At 35.1% G+C, this 12,862-nt stretch overlaps 1 protein-coding gene across 4 annotated transcripts in view; it reads left to right on the top strand.

Annotated features, from left to right (window-relative positions):
• Positions 1 to 12,862, top strand: part of SLAIN2 (SLAIN motif family member 2) — a 79,086-nt gene that overhangs the window by 39,504 nt on the left and 26,720 nt on the right. For all 4 annotated transcript variants that reach the window (XM_059923054.1, XM_059923053.1, XM_059923052.1 and 1 more), the window contains 3 exons: positions 1,207 to 1,368; positions 4,171 to 4,530; positions 6,026 to 6,163. In XM_059923054.1, coding sequence (XP_059779037.1) covers positions 1,207 to 1,368; positions 4,171 to 4,530; positions 6,026 to 6,163 — 660 coding nt within the window. The remainder of the gene's footprint in view (positions 1 to 1,206; positions 1,369 to 4,170; positions 4,531 to 6,025; positions 6,164 to 12,862) is intronic.

Genomic DNA, 12,862 nt, shown 5'->3' with positions numbered 1-12,862 from the left:
ACTGCTATTGGTATGATTAATTATCATAGCTTCCTTAAAAATTAAAGTATTATTAACCACCTCAAACTTTTGACTTGTATACTCCCTAGTCTCATCACTTATTGACCCTGAAGTTTGTTCTGTACGTAGGTTGTTACTTGCTACTTATTTCACCCATGACTGTTGTACTAAAAAGGTTGATCTGCCATATTTGTTTTATATAAAGAATTTTATTCAGGCACTATTTGAGACTGACCTTATAGTACTTTTCCTGTCATGTGCACTATGCTCTTCTTGATAACATAAATATTAACTTTCGTATTCTTCTTGCTCTTTTTATGTGCCATTCGTGTTGGAGCTGACTCTTATGGTGAAGAATTCTGGAAAACAAGTTTCAAATAAATCTGTATTAGAAATATTAGTGACAGTCTTGGGATTTTTAAAATTCTTCATTAGAAGTTGATGATCTGATGAAAGCATTTCCTTAGAAACAAATTAGAATCTTTTGGATATGTAAATCCTTTATTCCTCTGACCTGTCTTCTATCCCCCTTTTGGTTTACAGTGATAAAATGAGTTTTTTCATCCAGTCATTTTCTTCATCCCATCTTTGTGCTTCGCTAGTAAACTTCAGAGAACTCCTTGGATCCCCATTACTAGTTTAGCAAAGGAATTTTGTAAACATGGCATAATGTAGGAGAAATGAGCTTAGTGTTCTTTTTTTGGTTTGTCCTAAATCTCTAAGGAGTCCTGGTTTTCCTCAAATTATAGCTTTCTTGTTTAGGAAAAGTAGGTGCTTTTATTCAAGGGAAAAGATGGTGGTATTTGCTAGTGACTGAATTTGGGAGGAGAAAACACATCTTAAATTCATCTATTGATAGAGTAGTTTCATTGGCTACCTTGTAAAAGTTGAAATCCTCTAGCATGTATTATTGAACATTAACTACTTGCCAGGTACTGTTTTGAAAGCTTAATTGTTTCATAAGAATATAAATAAGTTACAGCTATAAGAAAATGTGTTTTGTATTTCTCAATATATATGAAGGAGCCTCTGTAGCCCTCTTTATTCTTAATCAGGTCAATTTTTAATTTTAACATTTGGGAATTTTATAAACAGAAAAGGCAGAATAACAATGAACTGAATCCAAAGATATAATATCAAGTTAATTGCAACAGATGGTTATTCAATTTTTGTTTCACTGAAGTTTGAATCATTTTCTTTTTTAAGGTAATTTGAAAAGTTCGTCAGACAGAAATCCTCCACTCAGTCCTCAATCCTCTATAGACAGTGAATTAAGTGCTTCAGAATTAGATGAAGATTCAATTGGATCCAATTATAAGCTAAATGATGTAACTGATGTGCAGATTCTAGCTCGGATGCAGGAAGAAAGTAAGTATTTTAATTGTTAAAGTTGTGGTCTTTCATTACTGTATAATTTTGTTGTCGTTATTAAATATGTCAAAGTGTTGTGGAATAATAATGTAGTAAGAATAGAAATGTTGAAATTTCAGAGGCTTTTTCAACAAGTGGACTGGTTTGTTCATTAACTTGTTTTTAGAGTCCATAGTATGTAGAGCAGTTTGCTGTGTGAGGAGTAAAGAAAAACAGGCTATGCTCTGCTTCTGTGACTGGTAATCACACCCTGCATGTTACTCTACACTGTAACTCTGTAGTTATTACTCGGTTGCTCTGTGTTTTCTTAGTGTAGACCAGAGTTTCTCAACTGTTCTTTCATTATTGCCTCCCCAAGGAGGCAATTTAGACATTTTTTTCCCCTTTTTACCCACCCCCACTCCCGTTAAATTTTAATACCATTGATATACTGTATATCTCTTTTTGTACTATAAGGGCCACAAACTATTATGATATCTAAGATTTTTTCCACACCCCCCAAGTCAGTTTTTTTCTACTTGGGGGCAAATTTCATCTTTCTTAGAATGTTTGGTGTAGTCTGTATAAAAGACCTTCATGGGAAAATTGGAATTGTGACATTAAGTTAAATGAAGCATGTGATGTTGCTTTGCAAAGTGGTCCTTGCAACTTTTTAGGTCACATATACCTTTGAGAATCTGATAAAAGTGTTGTCCCCTGTCATTCCCAAAATATGCATATGCACAAAATTTTTCATACTATTTCAAGGGCTCATTAGTGCCCTGACTCTAATCTGAATGTAAGATGTTGGTGATAGTATTATTCTTGCCTGTATATTTTATTGTATGATGCCATAGGCTTAACTGTGAAAGAAGCAGTCTCTCTAACCTTCATAATGAAAAGGTCCTTGAAACACAGATTTCAGAGTCTTGACAGTTGGCTGAGGTAATGGAGCAATGCTATAGTTTAGTTCAAAAATTTTCTGTTTAGGTCCTTTCTTTTATGTAAATATGTAGTAAGTTTTATCAAGCTATAACATTTATTAAGAAACTGCAGTGTTTCTCACTCTTGTCTGATTCTAATTCTTGTCTGATTTTCACACATCTTCCCTTAGAAAGATAGAAAGGTTTGGTGCTTGTTTTATCTATCTTTAGCCCTAAAAACTAATAACATTTTACCCTTTTCTTCTGTAACTTGTATATATAACTCCTCACTGGGAGTATGGTATTGTCAGCTAGTGAGGGGTTACTTATTATCACGTATGTGAAAAAAGAATGAAGAATGCTGTGTAACTACCAGTTAGAATAAACTCACTCATTTCTTCTTTGAACCCTGACTTTTTAGACTGCAGTATTTTGTTAGAAATTCAACCAGCTATTTGCTGTAGTTTTCATATTGTGTGTTGGTAATGCATAATAGAAATTTTAGTCTTACTTTAAAAATCCTTTCTAAGCTATTCACACGCACAAATATTTCTTTTCCTGGTGAATTTAAAAAAATAAAACAAAAAATGCTGAAAATGTGTGTGATACCTCCTTGAAAACACCAGCTTTTTTTTTTTTTTTTTTTTTTTTTTTAAAAGAGAGAATGATTTTCCTTTTTACAACATTGTTTCTCCTGTTCTTTGGTAACAAAAATGAAGAGTAACAGATTTGCACTTTTGCCTGGTTAAGCTCCCTCATTTTTAAAATGAGAAACACACAATCCCATAGTGGTTGTGACTTCCCTAGGACCCCCTTGTTAATGGGGAACCTGCATTGGGATCTGGATTTTTCTTTTCTAAAACACCGCTCTTCTCACTGGTCTGTCGTCTTTTGCTAGGTGACTTTAGTGCCATGTTTGCTATAACATGACACTAAGTAATTTGTTGGTTACTACAGTGGTCCCCAAACCTGACCAAAGGGCTAGACAGGCCCTAGGAATCTGTAGTTTTACAGGTACCCTGGTGTGATTCTCATCCACTACTTTGGGGAACCATGTTGATATCACTTTCTGTGAATGAATATATAACTTAAAAGTTTGATACTCCTGTAGAACAGATCTTTTGGGCTAAACTGCCAATAGTTAGCAGGACTTCCTCAAAATGTTATCTAAATTCCATACGTTTTTTTCAATTGTAATTTTTTTTCTCGTTGAATATCTATCAACATTTGTTTTTATTCTAGAAGTTTTTATACTATTTGAAGGGCTCCTAAGGTCGCTTGGGTATTTCTGGAGATATCAAGATAAATAAGGGACTCCTTTGAAAATTCTTACTTGATGGCTTAGAATTTATCTTGTGTTATTGAAGTCTCTTAGGTTATGAAACAACTGAAATTATGTTTGTGCCCAAGTATTGAATTCCTAAGAGTGGAATAGAAGTTTCCTTCATCATCTTCTTGAGTAAGATTAATGCAAGGATTCAGTATCCAGGGAGTATATTTACTCACTGATGTATTCTTTACACTGGTTGGGCAGTAATTGTTTTCCTTCAGTATTCCTTTAATATTAATCTCAAATTTGGATTACTGTCTTTTGGAGTAGAAATATTTTTAAATTTATGGTTCTATTTTTAATATAGATTTTGGATTCAGGAAGAAATGTTGAAATTGGGCAAAAGTTTATGAATTTCATTTAATTTAAAAATAGCCTTTTAGATGTGGTATATGCATCCTTATGTGTGGGAAAGTCTAAGGTGAATCAAGTGAAAGGGAGTTTTCCTTTACACGTTATACCCTATTTGAATTTCTCAATGATAATCTTTTGCTTTTAAACCTTAAAAATATTTAAATGTTTAAAAATAAAACTAAAGAAATAAAATAACACATTCATTATTGTCAGGTCTCCGGCAAGAATATGCAGCCACCGCATCTCGGCGCAGTTCTGGTTCATCTTGCAATTCTACAAGACGGGGTACTTTTAGTGATCAGGAACTTGATGCACAAAGTTTAGATGATGAAGATGACAGTATGCATCATGCAGTATACCCTGCTGTTAACAGGTTTTCACCATCACCACGCAATTCACCTCGACCATCACCTAAGCAGTCACCCCGAAATTCACCTCGTTCTCGATCTCCTGCTCGGGGAATAGAATATAGTAGAGTGTCCCCACAGCCTATGATTAGCCGCTTACAGCAACCTCGCCTTTCCCTTCAAGGCCATCCCACAGATTTACAGACAACCAGTGTTAAAAATGAAGGTAACTATAATGTATGGAAAAAATTTGTCCTTCATATTTCAGTATGAAAGTAACACAGTTTTTACCAAGGTTCTGTATTTCAGAAAGTAGATCAAGAATTTAGACAGTTTATTGTTTTATTAATACTGAGTCAGGGACTTCCCTGGTGGCACAGTGGTTAAGAATCTGCCTGCCAGTGGAGGGGACATGGGTTTGAGCCCTGGTCTGGGAAGATCCCACATGCCATGGAGCAACTAAGCCCGTGCGCCACAACTACTGAGCCTGTGCTCTAGAGTCCCCGAGCCACAACTACTGAGCCTGCGAGCCTAGAGCCCGTGCTCCATGACAAGAGGAGCCACCGCAATGAGAAGCCTGTGCACCGCAAGGAAGAGTAGCCCCCGCTCGCCGCAACTAGAGAAAGCCCACGCGCAGCAGCGAAGACCCAACGCAGCCAAAAATAAATACAATAAAATAAATAAATTTATTAAAAAAATACTGAGTCAATGCAAAAATAAAGGAAGAAGTGAATTTAATTTTACTTGATTATGTTAGTTTTGCTTTGTTATACTCATGAAGTGATCTGTGTATAGATTTTTTTTTTTTTTAATTTATTTTTGGCTGCTTTGGATCTTTGTTGCTGCGTGCGGGCTTTCTCTAGTTGTGGTGAGCGGGGGCTGCTCTTCATTGCGGTGCGCGTGCTCCTCATTGTGGTGGCTTCTCTTGTTGCAGAGCACGGGCTCTAGGCACGCAGACCTCAGTGCTTGCAGCATGTGGGCTCAGTAGTTGTGGCTCGAGGACTCTAGAGCGCAGGCTCAGTAGTTGTGGTGCATGGGCTTAGTTGCTGTGTGGCATGTGGGATCTTCCCAGACCAGGGAATCAAACCTGTGTCCCCTGCATTGGCAGGCGGATTCTTAACCACTGAGCCACCAGGGAAGTCCCTGTGTATAGATTTTGATTTAAGTAATTTATGGTTCTTTTTAACAGTTCTGCCCATTTATAGAAACTGTATTGTTTATTTTTATAAGACGTATACTTCCTGTTAGCTCTTCTAAAATATGCAGAACACTTAAATAAAGAATTTGAGTTTTTAAAAATTTATTTATTTTATTTAATTTTTATTTTTGGCTGTGTTGGGTCTTCGTTGCTGCACGTGGGCTTTCTCTAGTTGCAGCAAGCAGGGGCTACTCTTCGTTGCACTGCTCAGGCTTCTCATTGCGGTGGCTTCTCTTGTTGCAGAGCACGGGCTCTAGGTGCACGGGCTCAGTAGTTGTGGCTTGCAGGCTCTAGAGCACAGGCTCAGTAGTTGTGGCGCACGGGCTTAGTTGCTCCATGGCATGTGGGATCTTCCCAGACCAGGGCTCAAACCTGTGTTCCCTGCATTGGCAGGCGAATTCTTAACCACTGCACCACAGGGAGGCCCAAGAATCTGATTTTTGAATGTTAATTAACATTTTAATTTTCTCCATTGGAAAGAATGTTTTGATTTTTTCTTTTAATTAAATTTCTGTTGTCATAGAAAAACTAAGACGCAGTCTTCCAAACCTGTCCCGAACATCTAATACACAAGTTGACTCAGTGAAAAGCAGCAGAAGTGACTCAAATTTTCAAGTGCCAAATGGAGGAATACCTCGCATGCAACCTCAGGCTTCAGCCAGTAAGTATCTTTTATGTATCAGTTATTTAAAGATAAATGAAAATTACAGATTTTAATTTTGTGCTGAATAGCGGTATTAAACTATAGTAAAATGTAGTGATTATCAATTGCTATAAGATGATCATAGCTGTATTAAAATTTAAAATTTGTCCCTATAAAATACCCAATTGTATCAATACTTAAATCTGTATGAAACTGTGGTCTCTCTAGAATTCTAAAATAAGCAAGTTCTAGCTGTTTAATATATAAATATATATGCCTTAAAAACCTTATATTCTGCAATACTGCACATTAAAAATGACAGGATTTTGGGGGGAAATAGTCCTGAAGCAGACCACTTAAAACCCAAGGAGCTTTCTTACTAGAACATTAATAAAAACAATAATGATCCCATAAAAATAATAGCACAATTAAAGGCATGTTAAATTCTTAATAAATAAAATAAATACCCCAGCAAATGTAGAATTTCCTTTTTTAAAAAAGTTGAAGGTAACCTGATGGAAAGGAACGTTGAGACTGTTGAATTAAGGAGACATATGCAACATAAACAAAGATCAGATAATCATGCAGAAGGAACGTCTAAGACAAAGTGGCCAAACTGAGCCAAGAAGTGATGTGGGAGTAGATGGGCACTCTGTACTTTACAGAGTGACTAAAACAGAATTGAACACTTTCCAAAAAGTATTGCGTATTAAGTAGGGTAGATATGAGCATGCAGTCAAACCAATTTTAAACAACAGAGTTATTTCTACAATCTTAGAAATGCTCAATATGCATGCCTTCTATCCCACAGTTCACATCAGTTTTGTAGTTTGATTCATTCAGTTCCTTTGTAGCATGTTTACTGTCAGTGGTTGAAGTGGTCACTGTGATGTGTTCCTTCATTTCCTTAAAGCTGTGACAAAGAAGTGATACAAACATGAGGTTATTGACTGTCCATTTATAACTTGTGTATTGAGTAACACAACTTTGAAAGCATTCAACTCTTTTTAAATCCCCTTTCGCTCTTCCTTGTCTCTATTGTGTTTAGCTGACTTTGTGTAGTTTGTATTAAGCTGCTGTTACTTGGTGGCTCTAAAATCCACAGTCCAGAAAAAAATACATTTGAACCAAAATGACTTTTGTGATATATTGATAAATTTTCCTTATTTACAAATTGCATATGATATTATTTATATTATAGAACTCACATTGTATGGTACCAAACATTCATAATTCTGTTTAATCCTCTGAACAATTCTATGAAGTAGGTTCAATTACTAACACATTTTACAAATTAGGAAATTGAAGCTTTGAAAGGTTACATAAGTTATCTATGATCATACCATACAGCTTATAAGTAGCAAGTTAGGATTCAGACCCATGTTGATCCTGATTGAAAGCCGAAGCCCATATAGAGAGATTTGTCACATCAGTGGTTTAGTACTAAGACATAAAAATTATCCAGAAATATTATTCTTTTTTTTTCTAAGATAAACTCTAAAATTTAAGGCGTTGTAGAAAATTGATACCTAGAGATTTGGGTACCTCATTTTTTTAGATGGAGGTGTGCAAAAACGTGTTTTTATACCACATTAAATTTTAAACACACAGACCACTTGAACTGTGTGTTTAAGAGTGCCATTATGGTACTCATATTGTACTCACAAATGGTGTAGAAAATAGAGATTCACAAAATTTTAAAAATGAAAGTAAAGGTACAGTTTGAACTCTTAAGTTACTGCTGAAGTGGTGAGGGATAGGTTTTGTGCCTTTAAACCTGCAAATTAAGTTAATTTGATTTAATAATATCCTGTTTCTGGGGTTTTCTTCCCCCTTGGGAAGAGCAATCCACAGTGTTAATACAACAGGAAAGAAACTTTTACATCATTAAGAATATTAAGTAACAAAACTCAGGTATATTATAAGCTACACTTTTACAGTCTATGCACAGATAATCCAAAACACCATTTTCACTCGGCTTTCAGAGGTGCTTTAATACTTAGTTTGAATTGTTAAATTATGAATTTCTCAAATCTTTCCATGACATATTTTCAGACAGCTTCCCAGCTCTTTGATGAAACCAGCTATATCTATGTCCTTTTTACCTCATTCCATTATTGTCAGTACCAACTCTTTATTCAGATTTGTTCCCTCATGCCCTCATACATGCTGTTTGTTTATTTAAACTCTTCTAGCATCTTAAAGCTGTATGGAAATGAAAAATAATTCTTTACAAAAAGAGAAGGAACAATAAAAGATTGAGAACCTAGGATAAAAATGTTAATAAAAGAAGAATATATTGACCATATCTTAAACTTTATGATAACTACTCACCTTCTCTAGTGGTAGAATTACCGTTGTATAATCACCTGCTGATTCCCTAGAATTTTTTTTTTTTCCTGTAGGTGAATTATTTTTTCTTTTTCCCCAGAAGTTGATAATTAAGGAAAATATGTAAAGAAACATAATGAGATTCTAATCACTAATTTACTTTTAAGTGGGATATATGTATACCGTTTCATATTCGTGTATTTCAATATTTGAATAATGTATAGGCAGAAGAAAAAGTAAGGTACCATCCTTTTTTAAAAATTGCATATACTTGTTTATTTTTTATATATGTAGCTATAGTGAAGCTTATTTATGATGAAAATGTCACAAATATTTTAGTATAGAATCACACTACTCACAAGAATGTGTTTGGAAAGTAGTAAATCCAGAATATTAGCAGGTTTAAAATTTAATGACGTTTACTTTATAAAAATATTTAAAACTTGGGAGTTCCTTGGAGGTCCAGTAGTTAGGACTTGGACTTTCACTGCCGTGGCCCCAGGTTCAATCCCTGGTTGGGGAACTAAGATAACGGAAGCCGTGCGGCCCGGCCAAAAAAAAAGAAAAAAAAATTTAAAACGTTTTGTTTAAAGTTAATACATTATGAAGCAAAATAAAATGTTACCTATTTTTCTGAAAATTTTACATATATCTTTGATACATAATATATATGTGCGTTTTAACTAGTGTGTGTATATAGGTGTACTGTTTTCATAATAGCCTTTTTATTTTGATATATAATTATGTACAAATATTACAATGGCAAGTTTTATACATGAATTAGCATTTTAAATATTTTATATAAACCAAATTTATATATTTGCTGCATTTTCTTTTCTTTTAAGTATTTTTCCAGCTCTTAAGTGGTAAAGCTTTGGTTCTTACTTGCTGGTCTGCATGAACCTAACTTTGCAAGGTTGCTTTATTTCCACCTAAGGGACCACTTCTTTTGCCTTGTTACTATGCCAATCACTATTTTTATATGCTTATTTGCTATGGCTGCATTATTGTGGATGTTGGCATTCAAATATGAATATTATGAGAGTTCTAATATATTTTCATTTTGATAGCTATTACCAATTCTTGACTTTTATATTTGGAAAATGTGAGTAACTTAAAAAGTTTAAGAAAACCAGAGCATTGCAGAGGTCATGGATAACATGTAATTTTCTCAGATTCTCCAGTTAAAGGAAGGAATGTTTCTCAGGGACAGTTTTTCAAAAGACTAGTGCTTGCTTTCTAAGACCACTAGAGCACAGGTTTAATAGAAAGTTTAATTTTCAGAAAAATATAGGAATTACTGGTTCAGAAATAAGAGAAGAAAGAAAAACCCAAGGCAATCTGCTGGTTTTAAAAAAAGTAGTATGAGTTTACTTTCACATGTATTGTCCCATTTGAACCTCACAACATCTCATTTTTCATTTTTATAGAGAGGGAGAAGAGATCCATATAAATTATACGTACAATGTCAAGTAACTAGAAAAGTGACAAAACCAAGCCAAATTACTCCCTGTTCTCAACTCCTCCATGAGTCTCCTGATTTTCTCCCAATCATTGTTTGGATTACATCATGCTGACCTAATTGCAAATGAGGAGGCATCTTGGAAAATATTCTTGGATGACTCTACTGGAGCATGATTTGAGACTGAACTATAAATACTTTGTGAATTACCACAAAAGAGTAAAATAAGTCAGTGTAACATTTATCCACTTGCTTGCTTACATTTAACTAAATATATTTGAATAGGATACAGAGTATACTCCCAGAGAAGAGATGTATTGTACTCTGGACCTCTCGCTGAAGAGGAAGTGTCCAGGGCAGTTGTCAGCTTATGCATAGGCCAGGCTGCACTTAGGCCCATGGGGAAGGAATTCTCATCCAAATTTCACTTGTAACCAAAACACTAGAAGGTTACACTCGAATTTTATATAATTATGAAACATAAATTGAAATAAATAAGTCATGATAAATCTGTGTAATTGGCTAATGTACAAATGAGTGAAATACTTGTAGAACTCCTGTTTAAGGATAAGTAGTGTAATCATGTTGTCAGTTATCACAAAGAGATTTTATAAATGTAGTTTTTCTGACCTTTACTTCTGGAAATGTTGATTGAATACATCTGGGATGGGGACCCAAAATCTATTTTTTAGAGGTGTCTTAGCTGACTCGGGCATATTTAAATTTGAGAACCACTCAATTGGACCTCAGCTGTGGAGGATCTCGAATATTTAGTTTGAATCTCTGGATTTTATCCAGTACTCAGTCACTTATGTGTTTCTTAATTATTCAACAGATATTTATTGGGTGTATATGTTCCAAGCACTGGGAATATAAATGTGAAAGAGACAGCTTATGCCCTCCAAAAGAGGAAGTGATAGGCAGGAAGTGATGTGGGAACAGGAGAGGCATTACACAGCAGTATGAAGAGGTTTTCAGGAAAGGTATTGAAAGATATCTCAGCCAACTCTGGAGGAACTGTCACACGAGGAAAGGAAGTATAGCTTTTCCAAACAGTGGGACCAGTAATGAAGTCTTAAGAATGGCACCCTGATTATAGTGGTTTTGTTTGACTAAAGTGTGGGTCACAGGATGGTTAGTGGGTGCAGTGACCAAGGACGAGAGATGTAGGTAGGGGTTAGGTTGTGGGAGCTTTTAAATATCATGTTAGGAATTCCCCGGTGGTCCAGTGGTTAAGACTCCACACTTTCATTGCCGAGGGTGCGGGTTCGATCCCTGGTCAGGGAACGAAGATCCCACGAGCCGCGCGGTGCAGCCAAACAAATAAATGAATCAAATAAATATCATATTAAGGAGTTTAGATTTCATCTTATAAGCATGGCGAGCCATCATAGGCTTTTTTTTTTTTTTTTTTTTTTCATCATAGGCTTTTTAATCAGGGTTACTTCTTAAGAAATTCAATCTGGTAGTAATGTGGAGAATAGATTAAAGTTCTAGAAGGATTTGGAGACTTTCAGTTTAACTACTATAATTTATCTTTAAAAAGTGATTTTGGGGACTTCTCTGGCGGTCCAGTGGTTAGGACTTGACACTTTCACTGCCGGGGCCTGGGTTCGATCCCTTGTTAGGGAACTAAGATCCCGCAAGCTGTGCGGACAAAATAAATAAATAAAAAGTGATTTCGTCATTAGAAAACAGATCAAATTACGATTGATAATTCAGATTAAAATGTAGTTTTTGTTTTTATTTGAATAACATTATGTGACTTTGTGGTATCTCATGAAAATCAGTCATTTCATTCCATCTGTATCAGGCAAATTTAGAGTATACTGCCTGATCCTATTTGCTATAAACAGGATCCTATCTGATTCTTGGACTTACTATTGGACAGTTTTCACTTGTCTGTAGATGCTGTTCTTGTGGCATCACCCATGAAACTTGAGGGATAAATAAGGTCCATTGGAGTTATTGTAGCTATTATTTTAAATAAGATCTTTCCAGGACAGTTGATTAGAGATGATATGTTAAACCCTCGTTTAAAAAATTTTAGTGGTTAATAGATACTGTGGATTGCCAATATATGTACAGTTGGTTACCTTTTGCCCTCATTTACTCCACTCCAATCACCGTGGCCTACTTCTGTTCTTCAGATGTACCAGGCACACTCCTACCTCAGGTCCTTACTGCTGCTTTTCCTTCCATATATAGAATGCATTCCCCTGATATCTGCATTCCCCTGATATCTGTATGGCTCACTTCCTCTCTTCCTTCAGATCTTTGGCCAAATGTCATCTCAGGGAAATATTTCCTGATGACTCTATTTGTAATTGCAACTTAAATCTCCTACTTCTTGTCTCCCTTTCCTACTTAATATTCTCCTTAGCAGCTATCACCATCTCGCAGGCCATATATTTTACTCTTTGTTTATTGTGTTTCCCCTTCCCTAAAATCTTAGTTACATGAAAGTAGGAACTTTGTCTATCTAGCTGGCTACTAAATCCATTGTTCCTAAAACAGTGCCTCTAATAAAGTAGATAATTACTTGAAAGAATGAAAGAAAGCAGGAATGAATGAATGAGTGAATGAATGAAAATATGAATGGTTGAAAGCATGTATGAATAAATATGTAAATGAAGAATATTCAGTGACGATAGCATCCTATTTTTCTGTGGGATAGATATGAGGTAATGCATTATAAAATTGGTATTTTTTAGGTTTGGAGAATTTTTTGCTTGTCTGCCTGGCAATATATTTAACTTAAACTGGCATACAATATTATTTAGCAGCAGTAATGTGTTGTAGTAAGTGTTACAGAAATTGAAATCAAATGCATTTGGTACTTTTTAAAAATGTTTACTATTAGGCAGTGAGAAAATCCTATCAGCATTGATACGGTTAAGCAATAGAGGGAAAGAAAAATTCTC

This window comes from Balaenoptera ricei, chromosome 5 (genome assembly GCF_028023285.1).
Source record: "Balaenoptera ricei isolate mBalRic1 chromosome 5, mBalRic1.hap2, whole genome shotgun sequence".
Classification (NCBI taxonomy): Eukaryota; Metazoa; Chordata; class Mammalia; order Artiodactyla; family Balaenopteridae; genus Balaenoptera; species Balaenoptera ricei.
Note: the sequence above shows the minus strand (reverse complement) of the source record. Positions and strands in the feature narration are given on the sequence as shown.